The 15641-nt window shown below is 43.9% G+C and overlaps 1 protein-coding gene and 1 long non-coding RNA gene across 6 annotated transcripts in view; both read right to left on the minus strand.

The window, feature by feature from the left end:
• Window positions 1-15641, minus strand: part of PWWP2B (PWWP domain containing 2B) — a 52792-nt gene that overhangs the window by 25665 nt on the left and 11486 nt on the right. For all 5 annotated transcript variants that reach the window (XM_053388813.1, XM_053388811.1, XM_053388808.1 and 2 more), the window contains one exon: window positions 2990-4634. In XM_053388813.1, the coding sequence (XP_053244788.1) occupies window positions 3008-4634 (1627 nt within the window). In that variant the 3' untranslated portion in view covers window positions 2990-3007. The remainder of the gene's footprint in view (window positions 1-2989; window positions 4635-15641) is intronic.
• Window positions 1-15641, minus strand: part of LOC128414096 (uncharacterized) — a 270502-nt gene that overhangs the window by 9168 nt on the left and 245693 nt on the right. The window lies entirely within an intron of this gene.

Here is a 15641-nt window from a genome sequence, read left to right on the forward strand (position 1 = left end):
GCCCAAACGTTACAGTTCCCAGTTGTTACTATTCCTACCTTGAGAAACCTGGTCTAATTTGGCTAGACACAAAAGAGGAAGGGGGAACTTTAACATGTACCTCAAATAAATTGTATTGCTTTGGGCAGAGAAATCCTTGCTGAACCACAGAGCCATATTCTTTATGCTGAGGAAGCTATGAAGAAAACTAGCCGACAGGATGAACCAGCTGATATCTGCCTGTTGCCTGGCAGCTAATGCACCAAGAAGCTGCAAAATACGGTCTGTGCATTAGGTGGAAGGGGAAGCAAGAGAGAATTGCAGAGACCCACATGGCTCAAGAGCAATGCCTATGGCTTAGAAATCAGTTTCCAGATGCCACAGGTAGGGGGGGGAAAACATAAATAGGCACAATCCCCAATTACTGCAGCAAAGCTCCAGCCATTTTGCATGTTAGGTTAGATAGGCTGGTGGCAGGGGAATCCTCAAGTGTACTCACTTAATGCTCACAGTGAATGTGCCGACCCAGACGCATAATTTAATTACCAATATCCATTTTAAGAAGTTGCTGGTTTTACCTTTGCCTTTAAATGGATTGCAACAGTCCATATAAGTGGTGTACAAACAAAATTGAAAATATTTGTATACCACTCAGAGATTTTTTTATTTTTTTAATCAAGCAGACTACATTTCCCCTAAGTTTATTCACTAAGTTTATTTCTGAAAAAAAGTATTTTGGAAGATATGCTGAAAGAATGTGAAAAAAGAGAGAGGCTAAGAAGCTTCTCCAACAGGATACATAATATATAAAAATCTCTTTTTGACACAGTTTTATAGAAATATTTCATAGCAGCCATTTACTGTTGGCCATTTAGCAAATATACGATGTAGGAGGATAAGGACGCACACACACATACACCGTCCTTTTTTCTTTTTTAACAGGTAATGTAGACTTTCAGAGCCAATGACTGAAGTGAGAAATGATGAAAAAAACAATATAGCATTCTCTGTAGCCCCTTGGTTAAGTATGTTTGGGGCCAGAATAGAAAATGGATTAAGAAAAAAATGCATGAAAACCAAGCCCAAATTCTGCATTAATAATAATGCACACCCTGATGGGAATTTAGTTTGCAGAGATCTGCTTAGGTGGTTTGGAACAATTTATTCTGAAATCACAACCTAAATTCTGGCAACAATGGACAGCTGCTGAAGAGAAACAACAAGCCATGGCAGCAGGATGAGTACGAAGGTGGAGAGCAGGAAGAAACCCAAGGAGGGGGGGAAATAAGGGCATAGAAGTCCCTTCCAAAATGGCGGTTTGGTTTCCCAGAATCTGTTTTCATTACCAGGGTCAAGTCCTGTAGCATGTGAAGAAATGATGAAGAGGAATGCACTGAGCATGTGCCAACTCCCTGTCATTCTCCATGGAACTGACACCACTGGCTCTCACGTTTTAAGGCTTTATAAACAGGGTTTCCAGGATAGCTGGTCTTGTTTCTAAGCAGGCCTAGACTCCAACACCTCATGTGAGAAATCAAGCACCGTGCAGGTCCTGCCAGCACATTCCAAATGTTGCATCTTTTAAACAAAGTTGGAGCTAACAGACAAAAGGGACGGGGGTGGCGCTGTGGGTAAAAGCCTCAGCGCCTAGGACTTGCCGATTGCATGGTCGGCGGTTCGAATCTCCGCGGCGGGGTGCGCTCCCGTCGTTCGGTCCCAGCGCCTGCCAACCTAGCAGTTCGAAAGCACCCCCGGGGGGAAGTAGATAAATAGGGACCGCTTACCAGCGGGAAGGTAAACGGCGTTCCGTGTGCTGCGCTGGCTTGCCAGATGCAGCTTGTCACGCTGGCCACGTGACCCGGAAGTGTCTGCGGACAGCGCTGGCTCCCGGCCTCTAGATTGAGATGAGCGCACAACCCTAGAGTCTGTCAAGACTGGCCCGTACAGGCAGGGGTACCTTTACCTTTACCTTTACTGGAGCTAACAGACAGCAGATTACACCCAAGATCGCCTGCATTTCTCAAACTGCAGGAAACAGAGACAATGTCATGCAATACTGATGGCCTACGAACATCCGGTATTCAGGTTTTCCCTACCTGGATTTCAAAAAAGGAGGGAAGTAACAAGCTCTGACAAGCTAAAGGATTAGCAATCCTTACTACAGCAAAGAATATAACAGAGAGCAGGAATGAGACAGGCAGGCAAGTGTCTACATGGAGGCATGAGCTGGGTGGGGGAGCACCATTAGTGCGCCCCCCCCCCCAAGTGTGTGAGCACAATTTCATCAAGTTTTGAGGAAAAAGCTACCCAACAGAAAAATAGTTTATTGATGATGATGCCACAGAAATACAGGGTATCTAGATGGTACTTTCCATAACTTCATTCCCAGTTGTCACTGTTTAAAAAAGACCCCAAACTAAACACTCCAGGCCACACAGAGGAATTCCCTAAATTATATTTTCTATCATATGCATCTCATCAATACAAAGCAATTTGTATGGAGTGCTGTTGTGTGTTCAGGTTCTGCTTGCAGGCTTCCTGTCAGCATCTCATTGGCCAGTGTGAAAACAAGACGCCACACTACAGAGGCCTTTGGCTGATCCGGGAAGTTTTTCTCAAGTTCTTATTTGTCATGAGGAACAAGACCAATTTACAGTTGTCTTTCAATAGGTGTATTTGGCAAGCTCTCTAATAAATGCTGACTCCCCCCCCCCCGCAAAGATCTAACTCCAAACTTTCCAGTCACATTTCAAAAGATGGAAAAGATACTCTGGGGTGACTTGGTAGTGACCAAGACTAAGTGCTTAATATACCCAAACTTTTATATCACAGTGCAAGATACCCCAAAAATGCACACACTTTTAATAGTGTACTATGCAGCCCCTTTGATTAATTCCCACTGAAGCAGTCCATCCCTCTCACTTTTACAAGCTCTGAAAAACAAACTCCAATCACACAGGTGCTTAAATCAGCTTGTGTAATGCACGTGCCGTCTCCCAAATGCACTTACCTGCAACTGAAGCCAAAATTATGTTTCAAACTGCGTTAAGAGGTCTCTTATTTCTGGGGTCAGGTGTTCCACTGCCTTGGCAGCTTCTGTTATAGCTTTCCGATACATCCCTTTCTTCTTACGATTAAATCGCAGTTTGAAATATTCAGAGAAAGGGGAGAGTTTTGAGAGAGACAAGAAAGATGTCGTTGGAGAACCAAACCATGAAACTTTTGCTTCTTGCCAGGAAGGGTCTCCATTCTCCTTCTGGCTGACGTTTATGTCGAGCACACGGGCCGGCCACCAGGGGAAGCCATGGATTTTGCCCCAAACGATATCCCCGACTGAAATAGTCCTTCCATCTTCAGTGATACACTTTGCGACACTTTGCGTGTGCAGTCTAACTGTTAATGGGGGCACAATCTTTCGCTCATCTTTCGAGGACGAAGAGACGGACGCATCGTCACCAGGTAAAAAGTCACACATGTCTGGCGATGTTACTTCCGAGCTAGAAGATTTGGATTCGTCTAGGCTGTCATTGCTACACACCGATAAGCTAGAAGAATCCGCTTTCCTCTTACGGTAATTCATAAGGAAAGCCAAGTTATCGTGTCCATCTTTACCTTGGGGAAACCTTTTGAAGTCGTCGTCTTCACAGGAGCTCCCTGAAGACATCTCAGCTAAACTTCTATCCGCAGACTCATCGGTATAAAAAGAAGCAGCACGAGACTCTCTGTGACCGGGAAGGACATTCATCTGGTCGATAAGTTCCGCTTTGTAAATTGAAACGTTGTCCCCTTCGTTGATCCGATGGGGTTTCAGCCTGATCTTGGGAGGTGGAACATCTGCACTGGAATGCACAGGCCTGGTTAACTTTAACTTTGGAATGGAAGCAAGCTGACCACCTGCAGACTTATCCACTAAACATTTGGTTTCCCGATCCTCTTCCGAGTCTCTGGTCTCCTCTTGGTCCTCCCCTCTGCTCTGAGGACAAAACAGCTTCCCTGAGCCATGAACCCGGGAGGGGATTTTCACCACCTCCCCTTTACCTTGTGGGGTGCTGTAAGATATTTTTATAACCGGCGTCCGGTGCATCAACTCCCTGGGGAACTTCTCCTCCTCCCGCTTTTCTCTTTTGCCCCTTTTCTCTCCATAGTCGGACTCGCTGTGCCTCTTTTGCTCCTTGTCCTCGATGCTCAGCTTCCTCCTGGTTTTTGTGTTCTGCCTGGCCTTGTTCCCCTCCTCTGGGCTCAGGGTGTTCTTGCACTTCTCACAGAGCACTCGCCTAGGTCTCAGCCTAATGGTGCTCATGATGAGCCGGCCAGGGTCTCTGTTGCGAGACAAGCGTCGCTTTGTCCTTTTTATAGTCCTTGGAGGGGGCTGAGGCACCCACTGATTATATGAGCGCCTTAGCCACAACGGAGGGGGGAAGGGGGCTCCCTCAAAATAGGGAGGGTAAGGAAGAACATTGCCTGACGGTGGTGGAGGCAAGAGGGGGGGAACTTGTTCTTCGCCGTTGACTTTGGAAGGCTTTTCGTCCAAAGGCCACTGCCCAGTCTCCAGCTGTATGGGCTGCCTGTCTTCAGATGTCCCGTTAGTGCAAGTTTTATCCAGAGGCTCATCTGTCTTTGGTAATGAAGCTGGTGGAACACAAAACAACCCAGACCTAGAGCAACGTGGGTAGGGGACAAAATAAAAGGCGGGGGAGGGGGAAGAGAGAAACACAAGATCAGAATCAATTTAACCATCCCTAAAAATTACAGAGAGAACAGTTTGAAAATATTTCTACACAGCAGAATTTGAAAGCATCCTTCTTATCGTACAACTCTGAAGAATTATCACCTTCCGCTTTAGAAAGGTAGTTTTGCTCTTTGTATGGAGAGCCCAAGCAAAGCTATGTGCTAAAGATTCCTCTCATGTGTGGCCAGTGTTAGAAACTCAGGTATATAAGCTAGGGGCCAAATGGTTCCTAGGTTATAGTCGCCAAAGTGGAATGCCTAGTTACCATTTTGGGGCCCGGCAGCTCTAAAGTCTTATTTTTCAAATGATGGACCAACTGTGACATCTGGCTAGTTCAGATGACAAGCTTGAGCTAGGTTAAGAGCTTTGAGAACTTAAAGAAAAGTCACTTTATCCAAGAACAGTCTACATATATGTTAGCCAATTCCTACCTCTTTTTTCTTAATGGTCACACGGACCATACATAACATTAAGAATATTCTTCACAACTGTGAGCAGGGCAGTGGGGTGTGGTAAGTGAAGACAAGCTACAATAGTTAAGTATAACATTTTTCACCGCTCCTGCTCAGCCTGAACAGAAAAAGCATTTTGGTTCCTGAAATTCACTCTTGATAGTGCAGATAAAATATAACTGATAGAATTCTACAGGATGGGGTATTAGCGTGTGAAAACAGTCAAGATCCAATTATCCCCAGGAATGCACCTCCAGATGGTGGAAATGTCAGGGAACATCCTAGCACCTAGGCATCTTCACTTGGTTGCAAGTGGACAATAGTTAGGTGCAAAATGCGCCTGGCTAATTTTGAACACCATGTGTCGCACACTAAAAAGTTCCAATGAAAAGCAAGCACAATGCAGGAAGGGTGAATTGCGCATAGCTATCAAGTTCTCAAGATAGACTTTTATGCTGTGGGCCTCCCCCCCCCCAAAAAAAACACCTTAGCGTTGTTTGGGAACTCTCAAGGAAAAGTGGTCCTCTTTACACAGCAGTCATTACGGTGCCAGGTGACAAAGCTACTTCTTGTTAGTATTCCTGCTCCATGACTGCAGTCATGGGATTGTTGTTTATCACATGACGGTATATGTTTTGACTCCACAGAGTGGGAAGTGACGGAGACAGGATGTTTGTGTTACTGTGTTCCGTGAAGTGGGACTATCGCCCTTTGTTCTTTTTCTCTTTGCTGTCTGATGCTAGAGAGAGAGGGAGCCATGTTGCAGTGCTCCGTGTGTGTTTATATGTAAATAAAGTAGATTAGCCAAAATGCTGAGTTGCTGAGGTCTGTCATGCAAGGTGTGCAAACTCTGCGCATCCCTAAGTGTGCCGGTGTCTGTTGGCATCAGTCGCTGTGATGTTCGGGCTGAAGAAAGGTTATGAAGCTCCCGAACGATCGACCAGGAGGGAGAGAACATGCCAATCGGGCATGTGTCTCTGCCAGGGACCTACTCGAGTGTAGGGACAAACTGCATATGAATAATTCCAACCTGTGGTGAAGCATGCTCACACATACAAAAGAATGTGGAGAAAGAAGCAAGAGTGAAGAGTGAAGATTGGGATTACATATATAGCTACAAAAAAAAAAAAAACCCATGAAGAAAAAAGCTTTTAAACTGAAGACAGCAAGGACTGTGACATCTTATTTATTGGGGTATTAATTTGATGATGGACTTCTGCACCAGACACAAAACTCATTACTCATTGCACAAGCAATTAACCAGTTGTTCTTCTAGGTGCCCCAGCATTTCTGAGTAACTGGTTCCCAAGGAACATACTGGCTCTTTTCCTGTTACTCAGCTCCCATGAGGAATCCTGAAGTTTGTAAATTATATTGCACCTGAAAGAAATGAACTAGCTGTTCTCAGGCCACGCAAGGGTGGAGCAGAAAGTTTTCTAGTGAACTCTCTGGCTCAAAAGGCGACAGGTAGATTGGGATGTTAGAGGAGGATCGGGGAGAAGACACGGAAATTGAGCCTTACTTCTCTTTTCTGTGGCCTGTTTGTTGCTGCTGCTGCTGCTGCTGCTAGGACCACAGACCTGGTGCAATTTGCTGCCCTCACCAGTCTTGAGGGCAGTAAGCTCTGACTTCTGAAGCCAAATCAGAGCAAAGGCATTATATAGGCCAACCTCATTGGCTATGTGGCACCATCACAAAGCCAAATCAGCATCATGGGAGCAGCAAGGGGGTCATAAGTACCATCCTAAGAGGAATGGGTGTTTTCGCTTTGTGATTTATGAAGACAATGGGGAAGAAGTAAGGGCAACAGTCATTTCAGCTCATGCTCTACATTCCGGATACCCAGCCTTTTAAAATGCAATTCCAGTTTATATCATATCATTAATGAGTAAACTGAGGATGGACAAACATGGGTCCGTTTCATTAGAATGAAAAACATACCTTTGTCTATTTGATGTCACTCACCTCCCCCACATTTAGACTAGATTAGCCCACAGGAAATAAACCCAGACTGTTGAAAATAAGGCTTATAAAATAAACCTTTTTTTGGTATAATCTTCTTTCAAGTAAAGCCCTTAATAGCAAGCAAGAGCTTGAAGCAACCGAGACTGCTGAATATTTGTTTAGAAGCAGGCTTTTGATGAAGGTCAGAAAAATGCTTAGAGACGAAAAATTTATTTTAAAGCAGCCGGTCAGTTATCTCATCTGCTTGAGGAGAAGGCCGGTTTTAAAGGCATCAAGGAGGATTAGGGTAAAAGTATTTAATGTTCGGTAGGTTGGTGGCAACTGTTGCCTGCAACTTGGATCTGAAGACCAAGTAAACTCCTTTCACCTCTCCTCTGTCCCCCTTCAACCCACCCAAAGCCTCTCTGAATGGTCAAGAGTCCTTCCTGAACAGCACAGTGCCACGGCAGGGAGCAGGGGGCTTTGGGGTATGTGTGTCAAATTGCCCAAAAGGAACCTCTTGTCATCCCCAAAGCTGAAATGGCATGGATGTTAACAGCCACTACAATGATAAGTTAAAGGAATTAAAGAAACAATATACTGAAAGTTAGGATTTTCAACAGCCTGGTGCAAACCCATGTACAGTCGTACCTTGGAAGTCGAACGCCTTGCAAGTCGAATGCCTTGGCTCCCAAGCACCGCAAACCTAGAAGTGAGTGTTCTGGTTTGCAAACATTCTTTGGAACCCGAACGTCTGATGCAGCTTACGCGACTTCCGATTGGCTGCAGGAGCTTCCTATGGCCAGTCGGAAGCCGTGCCTTGGTTTCCGAACGTTTTGGAAGTCAAACAGACTTCCGGAACGGATTCGACTTCTGAGGTACCACTGTACTCTATAATCTGTGCATGGCATGGATCTGAATATAACTTCTACTTTTGCCCTGAAGTTAAAAAATGAAATATATATATATATATATAATTATTCTGCCCATTAACAACCAAATTATTAATATACATAGGCCTACAAATGAGATTTAAGCAGCCAGAATGTGTGGCATTTCCAATTGCTCTAAACCCATTAATTTTCTCATTTGGCAACTTGTCTTGCTCTAAAAGTTCCCTCTTTGAAGGCCTTCCTGTTTCACGTTAAATGTCAAAGGTTTAGGTGCAAAGGTAGGAGGGCAGGTGGGATGTTGTAAATATGGCCAAATTACAATGTTCTTTAGTTTGGGATGTGGCCTAAATGTGACCAACTGACTAATTTTCTTTTAGAGATGGTGAGTCCCCATCTAACCTTTTACTCAGAAGCTCCTCAACCAAACACCGTGTACCATCTTCCTTCATGTTCCACCTTTGTCTCAAGTGGCTTCCAAAATGGTCGCCACTCTGGTTGCAATAAGTTAAAGGAATCATTGACTTACTGCAATTTCTTCAGCCAACCAATAACTAACAATCTCTGAGCCATGCACAGTGCAACAGAAGGACAAAATACAAAAACACTATTCTAAAAAGCAGCGCAGAACAAAGAGAAAACTAAAGTCATGCTTTTATAATGTAACTGCAGTTCAGTTGTATATACCAAGTTCTCAGTGCTCTGCATAGTGGAAGAGGGCAGGATCATGTCAACCATGCAATCTACCTCTATTCCAGAGAGTGAACAGAGTTAGACAGGATTGCCAGCAAATCCACAAGAACATTCAGGAATCCCATCAGAAGCCATTCGCCTCCAAGGGCAGATCACCTTCACAGGTCCTTTGTCCTTGCAGAGGCGAGAGGCCATCATGTGCCTAAATTTCTACAGGAAATTATCTGACCGGGATCCAAAATGCTCAAGTCAGGAGGTGGCCTGTTTGAAATTAATTTCACTTCACTATGTCTGGTGGAACTGCCCAAGGGTTCAAACCTCTTAGAGCCAAAGCCAACAAACACAGAGAGACAAGCCCCCAACTCCCAAACAGTGCAAAACATTGTTCAATTTAATACAAAGCAATCTCAAAACAAATAGGGAGGTGAAGAGAATCAGGATCGCAATGGCTGTCCCTGCTCCTGGCTTCAGTTCATTCTCCCAATTGTCTACACATGCATGCATGTGTACAGCACTTGTACAGGCATGGCTCTCTCCGAATGACCTAGAACCCTAAGAAATTGCAGATTACTGATCACATGGAAATCTGTACATGTTGCAGATGCTTAGGCTATGTACACATAATCAAATGAATTCGTGGAACAAGGTTGAGATGGCATTTCCTGATCCAATCCTTTATTGTTCTTTTAATTCACTCTGCCACTCCTCCCAAATTCCAGTTTAACTGGAAAAGCTCTAAGCTTAAATCACAGAATTAAAGAGCATGCTGTTTTCACTTGCTTCTACTTAATTGATCAGTCAATTAATTGGGGGGGGGGGGCTTAATCCACAAAAAAGGTACATGGTTGCATGTAATCTTGAAGGGAAGCATTTTTATTTCTCACTCACAAAGGAGGGACTCAAAGATTTATTATTTTCCTTACACTTACACACCACCTTTCCCCCAGAATTTCAGGGAAGCATACATTGTTCTCCACCCATTTTATCCCCATGTCAACTCTGTGAAGTAGGTCAGTATGAGCAGTGATGAACTAGCCAAGATCATCCAGGTGGCTAGACAACATAATAAGGATTTGAACCCAGGTCTGCCCAGTCCTAGCCAGACACTCAGCATGTGTACATCATTTTTTTTTAAAAAAAGCATTCCTCTTGTTTCAGAAATCATGTTTCTACTCATTTTTGATGAATCTATATTTCAGAGAGCTATCAAAATGTCTTTGGTCCAGTTGCAGGCCTAAATCAAGTATTTACCATTCTCATTTATATTTCTACAATCAATCCATATACAGCAGTACCTCGGGTTACATCCGCTTCAGGTTACAGACTCCACAAACCAGAAATAGTACCTCGGGTTAAGAACTTTGCTTCAGGATGAGAACAGAAATCGCGCGGCAGTGGCACGGCAGAACGGACCTCCAGAACGAATTAAGTACTTAACCTGAGGTACCACTGTATACATATGTATATATATATATATATATGTATATATATGTTACAGCAAAGAACTCCCGAGCTGTTACAATAGCAGCAGGACACCAGAAAAGAGGCCAGCACAACATTTGGCTGACTGAAGTCTAGCGCAGGGGAGACTGAAGTAATATTGGCAGCCAGCTTTTGAAGACTCAGCTCTCTTGCGTGGGAGACTGCACCAACCACTTTGTACTCAGGTCTGCAATTTAGGGGTCAAATCCAGGCAGCAATAGCACTCCAGAGTGCTGTTTCTGTGCCTGGGGAAAAGATTTGCATGTAACATGGGTCACAGGTCTCCATAAAAGTGCCACCTGGAAATTAGTCTACTAGGATACATTATATGGCCTCAAGTGCAAGGTCATTTAAAAAAAAAAAACCCACAAAAAGCCCTAATGTTGGCACTTGGGTTCTTTTTGAATCAATGATACCTAGCTTCCACAAACTCCCCAGGGATGCAAAGCTGCTTTTGCAAAATTTCTAGTCAACCTTGATGGGCGCAAAGAAAAGTACGCAAGCAATGCAGAACCGTCTTTTTGAAAGTTATCAATCCATATTTGCCATCCAAAACTGCAGTCTAGTGCCTTGGCTATGTCAGATAATTTTTTACTTCTAATTAGCAGGGTGCCATTCAATTCAGGAGCTCAAATGCTTACAGAGATGCAAGCAAGCAGCTCCATTCATTTCAATGGAAGGGCATGGTCTGTGCATCTGTTCCTTGGCATTTATAAGCTGCTTCCATCCACTGAATGAAAAGGTTCTCCAGATAGGATCATATTAGTGCCCTTGGACAAGGAACAAGTATACCGACTTCACCCAAAAGGTTCACTGAACCTATGGAAGAATTCTACTTCATGAAGATCTTAACTTTCATTTTCCAAAATATTTTTTAAAAAATGATCACTTTTCGAAGCTTCACTGCAGCACAAAGCACAACCTGAAACATAACTTCAGTCTCTTCTTTCCCATATATTTAGCATGTTCCCGCTCAAATCTTTCACGAGTCCCTTTTTGAGGGGGGGAATATTTCCTTTGCAAAGCTTTCATTTGGCAAAATAAAAACTGAAGCCAGAATTGAGCAAATCTGATTTCTACAGTAGAGAATGTGTGTTTTCTTGGTTCAGAATCCCATTTATTATTCCCCCCCCTCCCAGTGTTGCCAGCTCTGGCTATTGCATTTGGGACAGCAAGTAAATGTTCAGAGACAGCAATTGTACTCCTTACAGCACTGGTCTACTTCTGAAAGTGTCAGTGGTATAAAAAAGAACAATACCCTCAATTGTTCCTCAGTATGCCCTGGGAGGGGGAGAGAAGAATACTTCAGCCGGAACTATTTTAATCCCAAGAGGATATTATTGCCCCGATCTTATCAGAGATTTTTGAATTAAAGTGGTGCTTTGCAGAGAGAGGAGGCTTTCGTTGCTGCCTTCAAGAAAGTTGCCATTAACACACGTAACCAAAATGATATCTCCTTGCTGTTGAGAAGGCATCTCCTAAAAACTTCTGGGCTGTAAACATGGACCTGCCCTCTCCAAAGCCAAGCCTCCTTTCCCATCAAATATAAAGATGTTCAACATCTACTATTCCTTCTCTATGCTCAGAGGAGCCAGATACCAGAATGGGCATGCTATACTGCAGCCAGGACAGGCCACACACATCCATAAAATCTTATTTGTGTGTGACTGAGTACTGACTGACAAAACCCCAAGCACTCAAGCTTTACAAAGACCAATTCGCACAATCCAAATTGGAAGTAGGATGAGACAGTCTTCCAGAGCACCTGATGTCCTCCAGCTGTTTTAGGCACAGTTACCATCAGCCCCTAGCAGCGTGGACAGAGGTCAGGGATCATGGGAGTTGTAGGTCAACAACATGGGGAGAGCCTGGGTTATATGGGGTAAAGGGATAGGGCACTCACCTCACACACATTCCCAGCAGGGAGACAAACACACTCAATCAGTGGCAGCCAGACTGGTGACTGGGAGTGGCCATTGAGACCATATAACACCGGTCCTGAAAGACCTACATTGGCTCCCAGCACGTGTCCGAGCACAATTCAAAGTGTTGGTGCTGACCTTTAAAGCCCTAAATGGCCTCAGGCCAGTATACCTGAAGGAGCGTCTCCACCCCCATCGTTCATCCCAGACACTGAGATCCAGCTCCAAGGGCCTTCTGGCGGTTCCCTCACTGCGAGAAGTGAGGTTACAGGGAACCAGACAGAGGGCCTTCTCAGTAGTGGCGCCCACCCTGTGGAATGCCTTTCCATCAGATGTCAAGGAAATAAACAACTATCTGACTTTTAGAAGACATCTGAAGGCACCCCTGTTTAGGGAAGTTTTTAATGTTTGATCGTGTTTTTAATACAGTGGTACCTCAGGTTAAGTACTTAATTCGTTCCGGAGGTCTGTACTTAACCTGAAACTGTTCTTAACCTGAAGCACCACTTTAGCTAATGGGGCCTCCCACTGCTGCCGCACCGCCGGAGTACAATTTCTGTTCTCATCCTGAAGCAACGTTCTTAACCTGAAGCACTATTTCTGGGTTAGCGGAGTCTGTAACCTGAAGCGTATGTAAACTGAAGCGTATGTAACCTGAGGTACCACTGTATTCTGTTGGGAGCCTCCCAGAGTCGCTGGGAAAACCCAGCCAGATGGGCGGGGTATAAATTATAATTTTTTAATATATTAATTATAATCAGAACTTCCTACCTCAAAACAGAAATTAATAAGTAGCATGCTCACTGGCTTGATATTTCACTTCATTAGACAGATTGTTCTAATGAACCTTTCGGCAGGGAAATATCTTATTTTATTTTATTTTATTTTAAAGGAAAGTTGAGACTAAAATATCTGAAGGGCTGTCACATGGAAGATGGAGCAACCTTGCTTTCTGCTGCTCTGGTGACTAAAATTACAAAAAGGAGATTCTGAATAAACATGAGGAAGAACTTTCCAGAAGACATCTGAAGGCAGCACTGTTTAGGGAAGTTTTATTCTGTTGGGAGCCACCCAGAGTGACTGGGGAAATCCAGCCAGATAGGCGGGGTATAAATAATAAATTTATCATCATCATCATCATCATCATCATCATCATCATCATTATTTCTGATGTTAAGAGCTGTTTCAACAGCGGAGTGGACTCCCTCGCAAGGCGGTGGGCTCTCCTTCACTGGAGGTTTTTAAACAGATGTTGGGTGGGCATCTATCAGGGATTCTCTATCTAGGATTCCTGCATTGTAAGGGGTTGATCATTGGGGTCCCTTTCCAACTCCACAATTCTATTAGAAGAACACAAATCAAGAAGGGGAACACCAGGGCATTCTGATACATTATACAAAATACTGGATGCTACGGATAGAGGCCAATTTTCATCAAAGCCACACCTATGAGTTATCAGTTGTGGCTTGGTATATATGCACAAAACGCATGCAGTTTAGTTTATGCAAAATTCATGAAGGTGTGCCCATTCTATGCTGCCAAGAAATACCTTAGTCAGCTGAGGCCCAGCATCAAAATAACATTTTCCATTAGGCCCTTAGAGCTGAGCAAATACGCCCTGGTATTCAACACGCCTCCAGCTGCCTGATCCTAATGCTGAGGCAAAGCTGTGCTGGGCTGAGCATCAGAATCCCAGGACAAGCCATGCTCAGTCCTCTTCCACTGACAGTGGAATCAGTGTCTGGAATAAGTCAGAGAGCATCATCTGTGACGGTGGCTGGGCAAGTGTGGGTGGGTAGATGTGTTTAAGGAGCAGAATAAGGGTGGGAGAAGATAGGTTAAAAATAGACATGTAAAATGAGACATTTAGCTCATTGCGATTTTAAGTTTCCACTCAAACCTAGCTTTTTTGTTATAAAAACAAACAAACATGAAAAGCAGTTTGCCATCACAACGAGGACACCATTTTTCAAATTCTGTATCGTGTTTACCTACAAGATAGCGATATTGGGAAACAAAGCCAATTAATTTACACACAAGAAAGAGAGAGAGAGACCATATAAATAATTTACATGGTATCTGAAGAAGTGTGCATGCACACGAAAGCTTATACCAAGAACAAACTTAGTTGGTCTCTAAGGTGCTACTGGACAATTTTTAATTTTTTTTATACATATAAATAATGTAACCTCAGATGACATCATTAGATATAGAGTGAAACTTAGTTGCCTTTTATCAGGCAAACGCCACAAAAGGCGCGTCAGCCTGGGAGACAACGATACAAAAAGATCTGTGGTGAAACATTCGTTTCAGTGCGAATGCGACCCCAAGTTACTCCACAGCCCTCCTCAAGGCTGGAACCTACAAAATTTGCCACACTGGCACTATGAATTTGAGATACTTTTCCAGCTCTGTTTCAGAGTCCTTTATTTAGCACATTTTACAGAGCCTTGAATTAATATCCTCATTTTTCTCATCAGAGTACAGTGGTACCTCGGGTTACATACGCTTCAGGTTAAAGACTCCGCTAACCCAGAAATAGTGCTTCAGGTTAAGAACTTTGCTTCAGGATAAGAACAGAAATTGTGCTCCGGTGGCGCGGCAGCAGCAGGAGGCCCCATTAGCTAAAGTGGTGCTTCAGGTTAAGAACAGTTTCAGGTTAAGAATGGACCTCTGGAATGAATTAAGTACTTAACCTGAGATACCACTGTATAATATGCCATATATTGAAGTCTAGGGGCACAGAGTATATAGGGTTTCCAATGATGTGTTATCCTATACATTTTCAGGGGAGAGATGTCTGGTGGAAGAAGAAGCCTTAGCCTTTACATCAACTGCCGATTCTCCCTTGCAAAGGCGGTTTTAATTTGTTCAGTCCTTAAGTTGGACTATGTAACAGGTGGTAAATCCGGTGGGGGGGGGGGGTGACAAGCACCACCAAACACAGATGTATCTCACGAAAGAACTGGTGAGCAAAGTTAAGTATCTTTCTCATAAATTCTCCTCTACAAATGCCCCCCCCTATATCTGAGAGACCGTAGAGACTTTATCTTGTGATGGAGTCAATATTATTCTTCCCAGCGTTAGCTGCCAAGGGGTGGCAGAGGGCAAAGGCAAATCCCTGCAAAGCTAAATAGCTACAGGAAAGACTTGAACAAGGGCACATCTGAACTCCTACCTGCCAGATGACTCAGCCTGCTAAATAACTAAGCCCAGACTTTCCAAAGGGCACTTCCCTCTGCTCCATGAATGACTAACACAAGCATGGGCACTGCTAAGCATGACAATTCAATAAGCAGCTGTTAACTACCTCTTTAAAATAGCAGGCTTTCACTTTCCTAACACCTGCTCCCTTCTTCTTGGCCTGGCCTCCATTTTGCGTTTTGTTCGGTGCGCTTAATGTCAAAATAAAGATGTTCCAGAGACCAAACTGGCTTGGAACAAGACACCCTTTAACTGGGAAAGAATCCCATACTCAGATTCATTCTCCTCATTGTAGCAAGTGCTTCAGATTGGTCCCTGGAAATTCAAAACAGTTGGGCCTTGACTT

Source organism: Podarcis raffonei, chromosome 5 (assembly GCF_027172205.1).
Source record: "Podarcis raffonei isolate rPodRaf1 chromosome 5, rPodRaf1.pri, whole genome shotgun sequence".
Lineage (NCBI taxonomy): Eukaryota > Metazoa > Chordata > Lepidosauria > Squamata > Lacertidae > Podarcis > Podarcis raffonei.